The sequence below is a fragment of the Xiphophorus maculatus genome, chromosome 2 (assembly GCF_002775205.1).
Source record: "Xiphophorus maculatus strain JP 163 A chromosome 2, X_maculatus-5.0-male, whole genome shotgun sequence".
Taxonomy (NCBI): domain Eukaryota; kingdom Metazoa; phylum Chordata; class Actinopteri; order Cyprinodontiformes; family Poeciliidae; genus Xiphophorus; species Xiphophorus maculatus.
In genome coordinates this window covers 26,191,564-26,206,440 of record NC_036444.1, presented here as the reverse complement: position 1 = coordinate 26,206,440, position 14,877 = coordinate 26,191,564, and the positions used below count along the sequence as shown (strand labels likewise).

At 42.5% G+C, this 14,877-nt stretch overlaps 1 protein-coding gene across 14 annotated transcripts in view; it reads right to left on the bottom strand.

Annotated features, from left to right (window-relative positions):
- Window positions 1-14,877, bottom strand: part of LOC102225303 (unconventional myosin-IXa-like) — a 140,672-nt gene that overhangs the window by 95,251 nt on the left and 30,544 nt on the right. For all 14 annotated transcript variants that reach the window (XM_014473007.2, XM_023346108.1, XM_023346102.1 and 11 more), the window contains exon 2: window positions 11,982-12,951. In XM_014473007.2, the coding sequence (XP_014328493.1) occupies window positions 11,982-12,884 (903 nt within the window). In that variant the 5' untranslated portion in view covers window positions 12,885-12,951. The remainder of the gene's footprint in view (window positions 1-11,981; window positions 12,952-14,877) is intronic.

Here is a 14,877-nt window from a genome sequence, read left to right as displayed (position 1 = left end):
GTTCGAGGTGAACCTTCCAGAACCTTGCAAACAAAGGCAGAATTTGTTTTCCTTACAGAGTTCAAAATAACTTTTCAAAGACTGGATCTAAACCGCAAGACACAAACAGAGAAGAACATAAAACACGAGCTCGCTCAAGTGTGTCTGAGACTAACTATTGGGATATTTCTGTAAACTTTCCAGGAATAAATATTTCAATGACATAATCTCTAAAAAAGGACAGATAATACACACAAAAGCAGGTAAAATCCTCCTTATCCTCCCAGTTCAACAGACAAAAGTCTAGTTAACCATCTCAAGACCTTGAACACAGATCGAATTGACTCAACCGCCTCCATCAGCCCAGATGGTCTTTTGTCCGACTGAGGCTCCTCGTGGCCGTAATCTCATCTGGGCCTGATTGCTGTGACACCACGTAAACAGGCTCAAATTGAATCAGGCCCATTTGTGCTATCAATTTCCTGTCCTAAGCCTTCCACTAAATCTGCTGGGTGGAGATGAGGAGAGTCCTCGAAAGGAAAGGGAGGGAAGAGAAACAACCTCTAATACAGACCGCTCCTACTGAATTACCTCTGCCATGAACAGTAGTTAGGAGTACTAGAGCAGCAAAAGAAATGTCCTTTTACAAGCGGGCATCTTAGGGGGCACTACATGTTGGAGAAATGCACAAAGACGGGACTTTTTAAAGGCAGGATGCTACGAACTTGCGAGGCGCATCAGTAGACAGACCTAACTGAGTAAAGAGCAGGAAACCAGCCTGTGGTCCACTATTATTCCAGAGAAGAAATTAGAACATTTTTAGCTTCCGGCACAAAGGAGAGTGGGAGAAGATGGGAAGAGTCCTGTAAGCAGATGTTAAGGAGAATATCGCAAAGTGCTGTATCCTGTGAGAGCCCACAGGATACAGATTATAGGCAGAGAGATGCCAGCAGGTAAAGGAGGACTGAGTGATTAGGCAACACTTACCAGGCTAAGGAACAAAGCTTTGAGTGCCAGTGCTTACTTTTATATATCTAAATTGTTGCAGAGGGGGTGCAAAAGTATACTCCAATCACCCTTCCCATTATGTCCTGAAAGTCTCAGCTTCTGAATTACAGGTCAAAGTGTGGAAAACACAGCTCTTTTGTAAAATGGCTTTTCACATCTCTGTGCTTCCTCTGACTTCATTTTAATCACATAGTGATACCAATATTAACCAACTTAGAGTTTTCCTCAATCAGTAACAGCAGCCACACTGAAGAGTGTTGTCTTCAGTGATGGCATAGATACCTTGAAAGATTAACTTGATTTCCGACTACTGCTTGCTCCTTGAAGAAGTAGCTTTTCTACTCAACTGATAATTTTATAACTAAAGTTAGATTGCAAATTACTTTTAATGCACTCAGCAGTTGCTGTCAGGAGTCCCAACTTCTTCAACTCTCCCCACCTACTGGTTTGACACCAAGTCCAGCTTTTGTTGTTAGGGTGGTCCATATGTTTCTTCAAATTTGTAATATTTATAAAGCTAGATAGTTTGATGGGTTTGAAGACTGTTATTACACATCCAGTGCAGAACTAAACTATTCTATGCAGGGAAGTTGATTGAATACCACAAGAAGTGACAGTAAAACAGATTTGCAAAAAATATAAATTGATATTAGTTGACAGAAGCCAAACAGTAATGTAAATACAGTAAGAAAAATGTTGAAAAGTTAGCATTTTTCAAGTGGCATAAATGTTTTTATTATGTTACGCATTTGGTTTGGAGGATTCACTAATCAGAAGGAGATGAAAGGATTTTTTTATTTTTGCTACGGTCATGCAAGCTGAAAAATAAAAGATTCCTCTGTGGAACCGTGGTTAAAAAAAAACAAGCGTTAACTTTTACAAAGAAGTCAGACTGAACTCCAAATGCCAAGTGTGTTTGGTTACATCTAAATAAAAAAAAAATGGGAGTATCTTCAGTCCAACAGCCTGGTTAAAACTCCATGATGTGCGTAGGATGAGCTGGAGCAAATGTGACCAGTCGCTGCAGGGGGCACTCCCCCTGACACGGAGGCAGGCTGCGAAGCGATGAGCAATAAAACCAGCGTGCCGCGCTCTGCCCTGATCGCAGAGAGCTTCTGGATGTCTCATCGAGGTTTAAAGACCAAGGACGAACTCAGTCATGGGTGAACGTCTCGTGTTGGGCTGCTGGCCTGCAGAACTGGCCGCTAACGAGTTCTGACAGGCACCTCTCCTCTACAGGCACACACACCCGCACACCCCCACCCTCCCACACACACTAATAATGATGCACAGTGAGCAGCGGAAGCCATTCAGAGCAGCAGTGTCCTCATTCAAGAGCGAGCAGAAGCAAAAGCAGAAGCGACTCAACCTGCAATAAATGCATGCCTAAAGAGAAAGTCCCGTATCGCACGCAGGCTTCCTCTACAGAACTCAGCACAGGTATTATGGATTTCATCTGGACTTTCAGGGTCACAGAGTTCACCCACAGCGTCTGTGCAGCTCTTTCTCCACAGTAACTCAGACTAACTGGGATTTAGAGCTTTCAAAGTAAACCAGTGTGTTTGTCTAGAAAGTCCAGTTCGTTTGGGGAGGTGTGAATGCGCGATCGAACTCTGATGTGTACCAAAAAACCAAACGCTAAAAACCTTTGGTGGAATTGAACTCTGGCGCAGTTCAAATGCATATGTGAATGCCAAGCGGACTGGAGACCGCTGGAAAAAAGCAGGAAGTGGAATACAGGGCAGAGCATCTTGGGTAAATACAACCTGAGAGAGTCCAAGGGGAGGCGTCTGGATGGGAAGCATCTGGTGAAAGAGGCCAAACTACACCAATGCAACTAGATGCAAGAGTCTAGCGCTAGATGGAGATATACAGTAGTTTACAGTCTTTTGCCAAAGACAAAAGAGAAATCCTACATCTGCTAAAATCTGACGCTAATAGAATGTAATTTACATTTGGTGGCGATGGAAGTTGTGCTCAGTGTCTTCTTTCTTGTCGATTCCTTCTTAATAGCTGAGGTTTTTCAATTAGTTTGGATAATTTGACAAAGATCAGTGTGAAAGTAGAGCAAATGTTGCAATTTTATCCCCCAAACAGACAGAGACTACCGGATTATCAGATGTGAAAACACCCCAAGTCTTAGATCCCAGCCTTTTCTGAATGCTAGTGCTAGCCAGCCTCTCGAACCCATTCACACTCACCCCTAACGATACGCTCTTCTTTGAACTGGTTTCTTTCTATTAGCAGGGTGCTGCAGCACTACCTGCAGCCATCCATCAGGCACAGGAGACAGATCTTGTCCCTGAGGGCCTGGTAGAGACCAAGGGGAGGCGTCTGGATAGGAACCATCTGGTGAAAGAGGGCTCTGTTTGGCTGAGGTTGCATTAGACAAGTCCACCAACTACACTAAGGCAACAATGACGGGCTTTTATACGGCCTCTCAAGAGCCCTGAGTCTGTCAGGGTGATACTTGTTGGTTCCCTTCAGTAACTTGTAGTCTCATCTCAGCCAGAGATGAGCTGAGCAGCTTCAGTAATGGGTTATAGCTACAATATTAACATCTTATATCATGTGACAAAACGATTTCTGACTCATTTTACTCTGGTTATTGCAACAGGTAAATGATACGTTAGCTTAAATAAAATTAATGATGGCCCAATGTCTTCTTGGAGATGCATCACCTCCACCAGTCAATTTAAAGTGGCAGAATTATGTGTTTTCCAGGCACATAGTGCCATTTTACTCACTATTTTACCTTCAGTTGTTCTAAAAATGCTGTATATATCAAATATAACTTAAAAGAAATTTGGATCCAAGATCCCCCGACTGCCACACACCAATGGACACAGAAGCCACATCCTTCCCATCAGCTCTACGCTGCTGCACACCCATATCTGTGTCGCCTCGCTCTGAACGCAGCTCAGATTACACACGACTGCAGTCTGCGGCGGGTTATTAAAGGCTTCTACATGACAAGAAATTATTAGAGCATATTGAGAGTGGTTAGGCGATACCGCTGCCATGATGTAACGGAGCTAGTTAGCGCTGCTGCATTTCTGAGATGTGTCACACAGCGATCAGGGCTGCTGTAGCTAAAGGTCAACACACTGAACCCTGCAGAAGCCTGGAGCTGAGGCCGGTTACTCAGTCAGGACAGAAGGGCTCTGTGAGCTCAGCAGCACACACTCTACTAAAACCATCGCTTCTGTGTAAAGAACACAGAAGCGATGTGCGATCTTTGAATCTGCATACGTGGACACACACACACACCCACCCCGTTCTGTCCTTGAAAGCAGAGAGGGAGACATTTGTGGCGAGTGTCTCCGTCCTGCAGCGAACTGCGTCTTCAGTAGCGGGGAACGATCAGGTCGCTTTCGTCAGACGGAGAGGTGTGAGCATGAGGCGGTACGCAGACCAGAGCAAGTGACGCTGAAACAAACTGGAATGTTTGCACATTATTCTTAGAAAAAAAGCTCAAACTCAATCAGATTGGGTGGAGAGGATCTGTGAACATCAGTTTTCAAGTCTTGCCAAGGATTTTAAGTTCGGTTCAGACCCGGACTTTGACTGGGCCATTCTGAGACATGAATATGGTTTGATCTAAACCCATTACATTGTGGCTGTGATTGGGTTTTTATGGTAAAAAAAAAACCCATAATGTATAATGTATTATTGATTGGATAATAAATCAATAATACATTATATATAGACACATGATCAATATCAATAGACAATACAGCTGATAGAGTATTCAATACCCAGAATATTGACTGAACTTCCAGTCAGCATTCTGGGAGATGTAGGCAGAGGAAAGGCTTTAGCCACTCAACCTCTCACGGCGTGCTAAGCTAGGCTGGTGGCATCAACTAACTCACTCATTCTTTGGTTACCTAGCAACAACCTGTTGAGTAACTTGGCAGCAGCAGTTCCAGGTTTCACAACCGTGCCTTATAATTGCTTAAAAAATAAATAAATAAATAAATTTTTAAAAATGGCACAGAGAGAAAACTGTGGATAAAACAGAAAAAGTCACGCCACAAGTCTGGCAGTAATTCAGACATTTAAAACATAAAACTAATCAATAATTACCAATAGACCGATTTCATGATGCCTTTCAGCCGTATCGTCCAGCCCTATTATAGCACCACAAAATATCGCAATAAATTTATAGGTCCATATCGCTGACCCCTGTCTGTCGATCAATCACTTAATGTGAAAACTAACCAGCGATTTCAATGAACAGCTGAAAACACCAAAACCAAACTGCAGAGACTGGAAGACTGTGAAAGCAGAGAAAAGCTTTGCATCATGTTTTCACCACATGCTTTTCTCAAATTTTCATCCCATCTCAGACTCCAAAGATCAGTTTTTCCCTCCCGTATTTTGTTCCCCCCTCAAGTGCAAAGAAAAAAAATCCATTTCAAGGCCTTGAACAGAGAAAAGCAGCGCTAGCAGGACGCCGAGCCCCATGGTGCTGCTTAATTCACTTTTTAATTATGTCAATCCAACGCAGGAAGCTTTGATTTAAGAGGCATTTCTAAAGTATACGGTTTAAAAAATAATATTTCACTCATGTGAGGGATCCACCTCCCTCCCCCCGTGATTTATCCGGTTGGCAGTAAGCTTCTTAAGTGAATCCAAAAAGAATGACTTATCTGAATTTACAGGCTCTTATACAAATGTTTCCAAACCGAAGCCCGACCACATCCAGGCCTGCCAGCGAGACATAACTCCTCCTGAAATATGTTTTCTTTTTCAGCCGAGACTCCTTTCTTGATAAAAGTACAGTTGAAATGACTGCGTCTTAACATCCGTTACCATTTTCAAGTACTAAGGAATGAAACATTTTTTAAAAATTAACTTGACAGCCAGTGAGTTTGTGTTATCTTTTGTCAAGCAGCGTTTTGCGTTCATTTGTTCGGCGACATTCTTTGCGTCTCCACCAAGCTGAGACGAAATATTGCATTGTATGGTAATATGCGACCGTAAACACAACATAAACTGTTTGAGAGCATTAAAAAAAGAAAAAAAACAAAAACAGTAGCTTTTAACAGTTCGACTATTACTCGGCATATTGGAGCTACCAAAGGGGCCAGAGTTTTAATACTTCATCTGGGATTCATTTGAATTGGATCTAATAAGGCCTAGTGACCTCATATTTTCAGTCTGGCTGCCTGAGGCTGAAAACCAAACTCCCACAAAGCTTCAGCAGCATCGTCTGACCAAAACAAGCCATTCAGTAATTGCCATTACAACTTATGGAAAACCAAGAATCCAGCTGGTTCACTTCAGCAGTTATGTACTCGTGCTAAATGTAATTTGTTTTTCCCCACAGATTTTTGTTTCCAAATATATTATGATTTCATTAGAAAGTAATACACTTTCATCACAATCCCCTCTTCTGATAAGAATATGTAGCATTTTATATTAGTCACATCACATTTATTTTCTTCCTTTATTTCACAAATTGATTCTTTGTAGGCTCAGGCTGCATTTATCTCTGCATGCCCACAAACAGAGACGAACCGGGAATTTGTGGGAGTTCCAGCTTTACCTTTTATTTTTTAAAACGGTTGCAGCACCAAATAGCACAGTTGTTGCTAAAAACCACTAAAACCTGCTCTGAAATTAGCAACATGTTAGTCCAGTAGGTTATAGTTTCCTCAGGAAATGAGACGTCTTCGTAACTCATTGACCAGAATCAATTAATTAGTGCTAACTTCTTGTTGTTAAACTTTCTCTTTGTGCCTGACTCATGTCTGGTTAGGGCATCCTTGACGCCACAAAAACACTAGCACAATTTTTTATGGTTGTACTAATCATAAAAATTTGTTCAGCCGACCCTAAAGAGCAATCCCTAAATGGTATTTAGCAGAAGCTAATGCTAAGGTGCTATGCGTTTATCAAAGAAAAAAAGAGTTCCTTACAGTCAAAATATTTTAATTTCGTGTTTTCTTAAAAATCCTTATTTTTGGTGTTAAAAACAAAAATCACAGATACTGTTAAAATTTCTATTTTTGCTCAAGGCGCTTGTATATAAATCCGTCTCTCTGTTGCTCAGTATACATGACCGTGTACATTTTTGTTACAAACTGACACCTTAATTAGACTGCTTGAAAAAAAAAAAGACAACCAGTGCCATGTCAGCCTCTTTGATCATTTCTAATGCAGGTTGAGTCTCACATTTCAACCAGTAGTCTTAGATGCTCTGAAATTTGGATTCTTTTATTTTTATTCCAAGCAAAATTGTCTTTTTTTTTATTCTCAACTAGCCATGTTATCCTTACAGAAAATATTTTTTTTATGTTTACAAAACCTCCCTTTGCCGTGTTATTTTTATTTTTTAATTTTTGCCATGTAACTCTCACACCTTGGTCTTACAGGTGATTGGTGAGGAAGTGATTACATGGGACACAGTCATGCTCCCACCCACAGCTCTAAGCAGAGCCTAGTTCCTCAGAAAGAACCGTAACGTTCCTGTTATCTGTGTTTTTATCAAAACAAGCCTCGCCGTTTGTCGCCTCTGGCGTTTAACGTCTGACAGGTATTCAATCTACCCACAAAAGAAAAAAACAACAAACATTACGACTGTTATCTGCATGATGGCCAGGTTCAACCGCAGCTATGTGGTACAAGGTGGCTAAAATATCAATTATCTCACACTCGTGTAAGGCAAACCATCTGTTATTGTGAAGAAATGTACATCATGTAACACAGACTTATGTCCATCCGACTTTTTAGACCAATCAGAACTGAGGGCCTCACAGGGGGAGTCGGCGTGACACGCCCGAGCCGAGAATCCCAACAGGAAGTACAGGAGCCGCAGAGGGACACAAACAAACCGTCAGGAGGTCCAAAGAGCCGCGTCTGCTGGGATGAAGGGAACACGTAGACCTTCAACAGACCTTCACCAAAACATGACAGTACAAATGAAAATCCATAATCCATTGTTGATTTATAATCCAGAGTGGATTAGGGGAGCATACCATTTGTTTTGTTTTTCGTCTTTTTTTTTCCCCCTCAATGCAAAATATGTAAAGCATTCCTAGGTCATGTAATATAAATAAAGCAGTTCTACATGGCGAGAACACTATAGGGTCTACTGTCCGTAAAGGCATTTCAGTTTCAGGGAGACGGTTTTATAATCTCCCTTTCATGCTCTGCATCAGGAGCTGGAGAAAAATGTAGCAACTCCTTATAGCGTTTTATACAAATAGGCACATAGTGCATCCTGGCTCAGATTGGTTGTTTCTGACTGGACGCAGTGCATTTCTGCAGATGGCAGCAGGAATACAGGGAGGAGGGAGAAAAGCTGGATTTTTTTCACAGATCATGTCTCGTATTATACTGTCAGTACATGGTGGCAGTTTTAACAAACGCGTGAAAATACATTTTTATAAAAGTTACCGATTGCAGCTTTAAGTGCAACAATGCTACGATTTATATGTGTTTATATAGCACAGGCAAGCAAGTGTGATACATTTAGCTATTATAAAAATCATAATTTTTATAATTAAAAAAATGATACATTACATTATAAAGTCAAAGATATTTGACTTTGTAATGTAATGCCTTAAAATTGGGCCTCTGTCTCTTTAAAAAGTCCTGCTCTTTCTGAAGCTCCGCCTTCAGGAAGTCATCGCAACATGCCTCCTCTATTAATAACCCTTTAACAACGTTTTTACCAGCGCTGCTCTGAGAAGTAGCTCCTATAACGAGCTCAGCAGAGTCTCACTAGGTGTTTGCTAATTGCTGCTGGCTAGTCTGAAGGAGCTGAGTGGGGCTATCGCGAGGCAAGGCCTGCTCTATGTGGCGGTAGCTGGGAAACTGAAGTCCTGCCAAAACTTTGTTGTACAAGTGTTGCTTTTGATGCGTTTGCATTCTGAAAACTGCCTTGGTTTTGGGATGAAGGGTGCGGATTCACAGAGTTCTGCTCAGTCGGCTACTTTTGCCCTGATGTCAAAGTTTCATATTTTTCTTGTGTTTCATTTATTGCGACACTTAGCAATGTCGCAATAATTAAGTAACATTATTGTGTCACTGCTGGAATGTTTCTGTACCATCAGTGTAAATGGAAAACTGCTATAATGCGACATGTTCTACATGCGGTCTCCTTGCTCAGCTGGTGATCGAGTTAAATGGATAGGAAGTCAATGCTGAAATGTTATTTACCTGCAACAACTTCCTACGCCATAAAAGCACAAGCCAGACATGCAATACTGGAAAAGATGTAAAAACTATAAGTCTGGCACTTGAATACAACAATGTATGCTTCAAACTCAATTCTCCCTTCTTATGTTAAAGTAAGAAGAGAAGTAGTTCTTGATTTGCCCTGCTGTCGTGACAGTTAGCTGGTAGGGTTTCTTGTTGGTCTGGCCATTGACCCTTTTGACTCACAAAGCAAAGTATTATGAGATTTATTACACAAGAGCAGCTACTTATACTTACCCAGTTTGCTTACTTAGTTTTTACAAACGTATTGCTAACATCTCATCTGTGTCATGTGATGTACGGAGCATGACGTATCGCTACGCCCATAGTGAGGTCCGCCTCTAGTTCCTTGAGGGTCCATTTCCTTCACCTTTCAGATGTTTCCCTGGTTCAAAGAACCCAAGTCAAATTTATGGGTCATTACCAGGCCTGAGACTTTGAATTACCTCAGCTTTCTATCAGTCATTTGAATCAGTTGTGTCGGAGGAAGGGCTTCCTTAAAATATGCAACACACAGGCCCCAAGGCAGGAAACTGGACACCAATGGCTCAAAGGTTACTGTAAAGAAGCAATAAGGTGTGTCCAGCAGTGACACTTTAGATCAGGTGAAATTATGATCAGAAAATTACAAGAAACCAAAAGATAAGCAGCAAAACGAGTCTAACTCGGTGCTACTTTGCCAAAAATAAAAATATTGAAGTATAAGGACTACAACTAGGATAAGATAGACAAACGATAAAGTCATCTATACTTTCTGGATCTAAAAAAGTTCCAAACTGTCTGAAAACACTTTTGGTCGTCTTTTTGGACCTACTATTATTTTTGCTCTGGTTTCCTTTCACACAAATGTGCCCAAAAACACAGATAACTAAGAATCTATAAAGTTTCCGTCACTTGTTCAGTCTTGTCTTAAAACTCACAAAGCGCAGACCCTCGGGACGTTTATGCAGATTTGAGGATCTCAAAGTAAACTACAGGGAAATTGCCTCGGGATTCAAGATAAAAGAAAATGACATAAGCACGGCAAAGCACTCAAACTGCCACAGTCATCAGCAGACATAATCTCTCTGAACATTTTCCAGAAACATTTTCATGTCTCCAAGTTTCAAGAAAATCTCCTGCCATACAATGATCGATTTCTTGAGAACAAACCGGGTGGAAACCAGCATTGGTTTGGTCATAAAACCGTTTTAACCCTCTTTGATCCAGGGCATAAATGGTCGTTTTTGACAAATTTTGATTTTACCTTGATAGAAACCATTATATTATATATATAACATTGCCTTATGTGGTATAATGTTTTTCAGGACAACCTAAACTTTATGAATTTACATTTAGTTTTTACTTTTGGACAAACTGTGGCTGCATTTTGGCCCTTGGGTCACAGAAAAACAAAATCCGAAAAGGAAATGTTTTTTTTTTTTTTACATTTTTTCACTGTGAAATATTCATAACATATGATTTTTCTAATTAAGAATGACAATATATAATGTAAATTTCTTAAACTGATCTAAAAATATTGCAAACAACACAGTTTTACAACATTATTAGCATGAAAATGAAGGCAATTCCTCATTCGTTTGTAAGCAATTTTTGAAAAAACATCGTAGGTCAAAACAAGATGACAAAAAATGTGTAATTGTTTGTAGGAACAAAGTAAAAAAAAAGATCTGTTGGACTATAGGGAAAAGGCTTTTCTACCTTGGCTCACGGAGTTAGCCGTGGCTGTAAGCTGTTTACTACTAGCTGCTGGGGGAGTGGCTCTGCCTCACCCCGTAGTGATCGACTCCTTGCAGCTGTGCAGCGCCGCCATTCCCCTGCTGGGGTCTCTGAGTAGCTGCCTCTCAGACTGCCAGGATCTCATCGTTCTCTCAGTCTCTGATACTCTTTGTCAGTTGCTAATAAGAATGATCGATCCGCCATCGTCATCATGACAATCCTCACTGCGCCCAGACTGCGGCTGCGGGTTTCCCCTCTTTGTTTTCCAGCTCAAAACAGAGACCAGCTGCGCGTTCATTCCTCACATAATTCTTTATATGCAGAACAGAAACCACTAAGCTAAAAACAAATTACGAAGTGGATGCCACCGATCGCCCCGATATCCACTTGGCGATCTCGCTGCTTTTGCCGCTGCTCCGTTCGCGCCGCTACTCCGTTTCCGCTTCTCTTCCGCGGTTACTTGCGCAACTTTACATCGTTTCTTAGCAACAAAATACAGCCCATAATTATTTGTTGAAGATGTGAGATTTCCAATAGCAAAGGAATCTAATGTTGCGTTAAATTTTTAACAGTTGGAAGCTCATTTCCTGTCACATTCCCAGAAAAGCCGGTTTTTGACATTTCTCTGACATTCCGAAAAATATGGTTTACTTATTTTAGCATAACTCCGGTTTTACTTGGCCTATTAACACAATTTAAAAAACTGGTGTATAGTTTATAATGTACACTTCAAGCACAAGTTGAAAGTGAGACTGGGGGAGGCGGAGTCTTGCTGCTACATGGCCCCAAACCAGACATGTAAAAAGGACAATTATACGAGTCCATAGACCTTAGAGCAGAGGTGTCAAACTCCAGTCCTGGAGGGCTACTGTCCTGCGACTTTTAGATGTTACTCTGCTGCACCACACCTGAACAGAATAATTAGGTCATTAAGGCTCTGGAGAACTGATCTACACAAGAAGGAGGTAATTAAGCCATTTCATTCCAGTGTTTTGTACCTGTGGCACATCTAAAAACTGCAGGACAGCGACTGGAGGACTTGGAGGGTTAAGTAAGATTTATACCTCCAAAACGGGTCCCGCTCCCAGGATGATCTGCTCCACGCCACTTGCGAACCCCTTTTGGCTGAGGGCGGTCAGGTGATGGATGAGGAAGTTGGTGCTCTGCGTTTTGCCCGATCCGCTTTCGCCGGAGATCACGATGCACTGGTTTTTCCGTCGCTGCAACATGGCGTGGTACGCCACGTCCGCCACGGCGTAAATGTGCGGCTCCAGCTTCCCCAGTGTGTGGTTGTCGTACAGTTTGACGTACTTCGGGTTGTAGATCGGCAAGAACTGGAAAGGGTTGATCACGATAAGAATACTCCCAACGTAAGTGTAGATCTTCTCCTGCCTGAAGCGGGCGCGCAGGCTCTCCAGAAGGGCGCGCTCGGTCAGCTCCGGGAGAGCGCACAGGTCGGATGGCGGGTCGTTCCCGGCCGGCTGGGGTAGGAAACCCCGTTCCACCATGCGCCGCCGCTCCTCCGTCACCCGCAGCCACATCTGCAAGCTGCCGCCATAGTGGATAGACCCGTCCAGGTTCTTCTCTCGCAGCAGGAAGCGATAGTCTTCGCCACTGCCAAGGCCGCTGCGGTTCTCCAGGGCGGTCCTCGGCCACAGCATCATGCGCTGAACTGGGCAGTCTCCCGGGTTGAGGATCCATTCCTCCCCACCGAACTCCTTCACCTCGGCCAACACGTAGCACTTGGTGCGATCCAGGCGCAGGCGCTCGATGAGGCACTCGATGGCCTCGGCGGCGGTGGTGATTTTGCGGGCGGCGACCGGGCAGTAGATGGTGCCCTCGGCCAGCGAGCCCGGATAGACACGCAGGGTGAACTCCTGGTCCTCCAGGCGCCGCCGCATGCTGCCCGTAATGGTGGCCAGGTTGGCGCTGCTGGCGTAGCTGCAGCCGCCATCTTGTAAGCTCATGGTGGAGCAGCAGGTCCCATCGGCAAACTGCTCTCTGGGACCGGAGGGCTGACTCAGGACATCCCAACTGGAGGAGACAGGCAAGAGGAAAGAGACAGAATGAAGGTTAAAACCATGGTGGCGTAATGTTGTGCACACAAATAGATATGACCTGTCACCTCTTCAATTCTCTTCAAAATGTCCTTTATGCAACACAGATTCTGTCTACACAACTTTTAATTGTATTCTGAGACCATAAAATATTAGTACATGATGCGGAGTATAGCTTTTTTTTGTTTTACTAAAAATAAAAAATTCTGTATGCCTGTTAATGTAGGTCAATATTTATTTTACCAATGATCTTATTTAATTTATAAATTCAGACAGCTTTAGATTAAAATTTTAATATCAACATCTCAGACCTTGAATACGTTTCAGTCGACAAAAAGATTTGAAAAAACAGCCATGAGCACCTAATCAGATTGGTGCTCTGAGCAAATGTGGCGCACTGGCACAACAAAATAAAAGCTCCACACCTTCAGAATTAAGTTTTATTATTATTATTCATGTTAAAACCAGGTAAACCGTATAAAATATATACATTTATATAGTCTATATTTGTGCACTTATCAAAGTTTGACTTGAATTTAACGTGCGTTAGAAAAAGCAGATACTTCTTCTGTCAGTTTAATCTTTAGTGATTTTTCATATGACATACATTTCAACATCGAGAAACTTCAAGAAAACGAAAGCAGACTTGTCGTACATCCATTCAAATCCTAACAGCTTCAGGCATTCCCGCTACTTTGAGTCACAGGAGAGTTTGTAAAGTCATGGCGTTTTGATGCGTCCCGTCACAGAGCGGCCCGACTGAACGGCTGCTGCCTTTAACGCCGCACAAGAGAAGCACCTGACGGAGTCAAAGACAAAGACAAGAGTCGATAGCTATTCAAAACAGCCAGAGGCAGTGGCTGCTTAATGAAGTTAAAGGTGGATGACCACAGTCTGTCAGACTGGGAGTGTGTGTGTGGGTGTGTGTGTGAGATAATCAAGGGACCATAAGAGTGCCAAGATTAACAGCTCCAACACAAGAGAGGTAGCCATGAGAGGACAATGGTTTAATTCACAACTTCCCCGCCGATAATAAGCACAGCCCTTTGTTCTGTCACTCTTTTTCTCACACACACACTCTCACAAACTCAAACACATAGTCTGGTTGCAATGACTGATCTCCTCCGAATGAAGCAAGAGAACAGCGTCAGAGTGACGAGGTAGTCAGCTTGGTGCAGACAGAGACATCCAACTGTAGCTAGGCTAATACCGACTCGTATTTTCACTGTTACTAATATTTTCATTGCTTTTTATTGGGACCCCTGAGGATATGCGAGATAGCGATGCATTTACACCAGCCCTGTTTAGTCCGCTTTATTTAAGCTCCACTTCATTTGCATGGAAAGTTAAATTTGTTTGGAGAGGTGTGAACAGTTGAACTCTGATGCGAACCAAAAAAAGCAAACTCTGGTTCGCCTAAAAACCTCGGCCTCTGTCCGGTTGAAGGAAATTCTGGTGCGGTACGAATGCATAGAACGCATACGTGAATGCAAGCAGACCGGAGATGATTTTAAAAAGCAGGAAGTGAACTATAGCACAATGCATTCTGGGTAAATACAACCAAAATAAACGCAGGAGAAATGGCTTGTGGTCTTTTGCAAAAGACAAAAGAGAAATTCTTCAACGACTAAAATCTGACCCCACTACATTTTGGTTTACATTTGATGAAGGAGGAAGTTGCGCTCAGTCACTTCTTCTTCTGAGGTTTTTGTTGTTTCTTTTCCGTGGTTCTTGGCGCAGCGCCGCCACAGGCGAGGGGAGGGAACAGATTTTTCATTGTGTTTGGTTCGTTTGACAGTGCAATGCGTCTAACCTTGTGCAACAGTAAACGGGACCACTGGTCATCAGTCGTCTGCTATACTGATACTCCCATTAGTGCATGATGATGCAGTAAAATATGAAT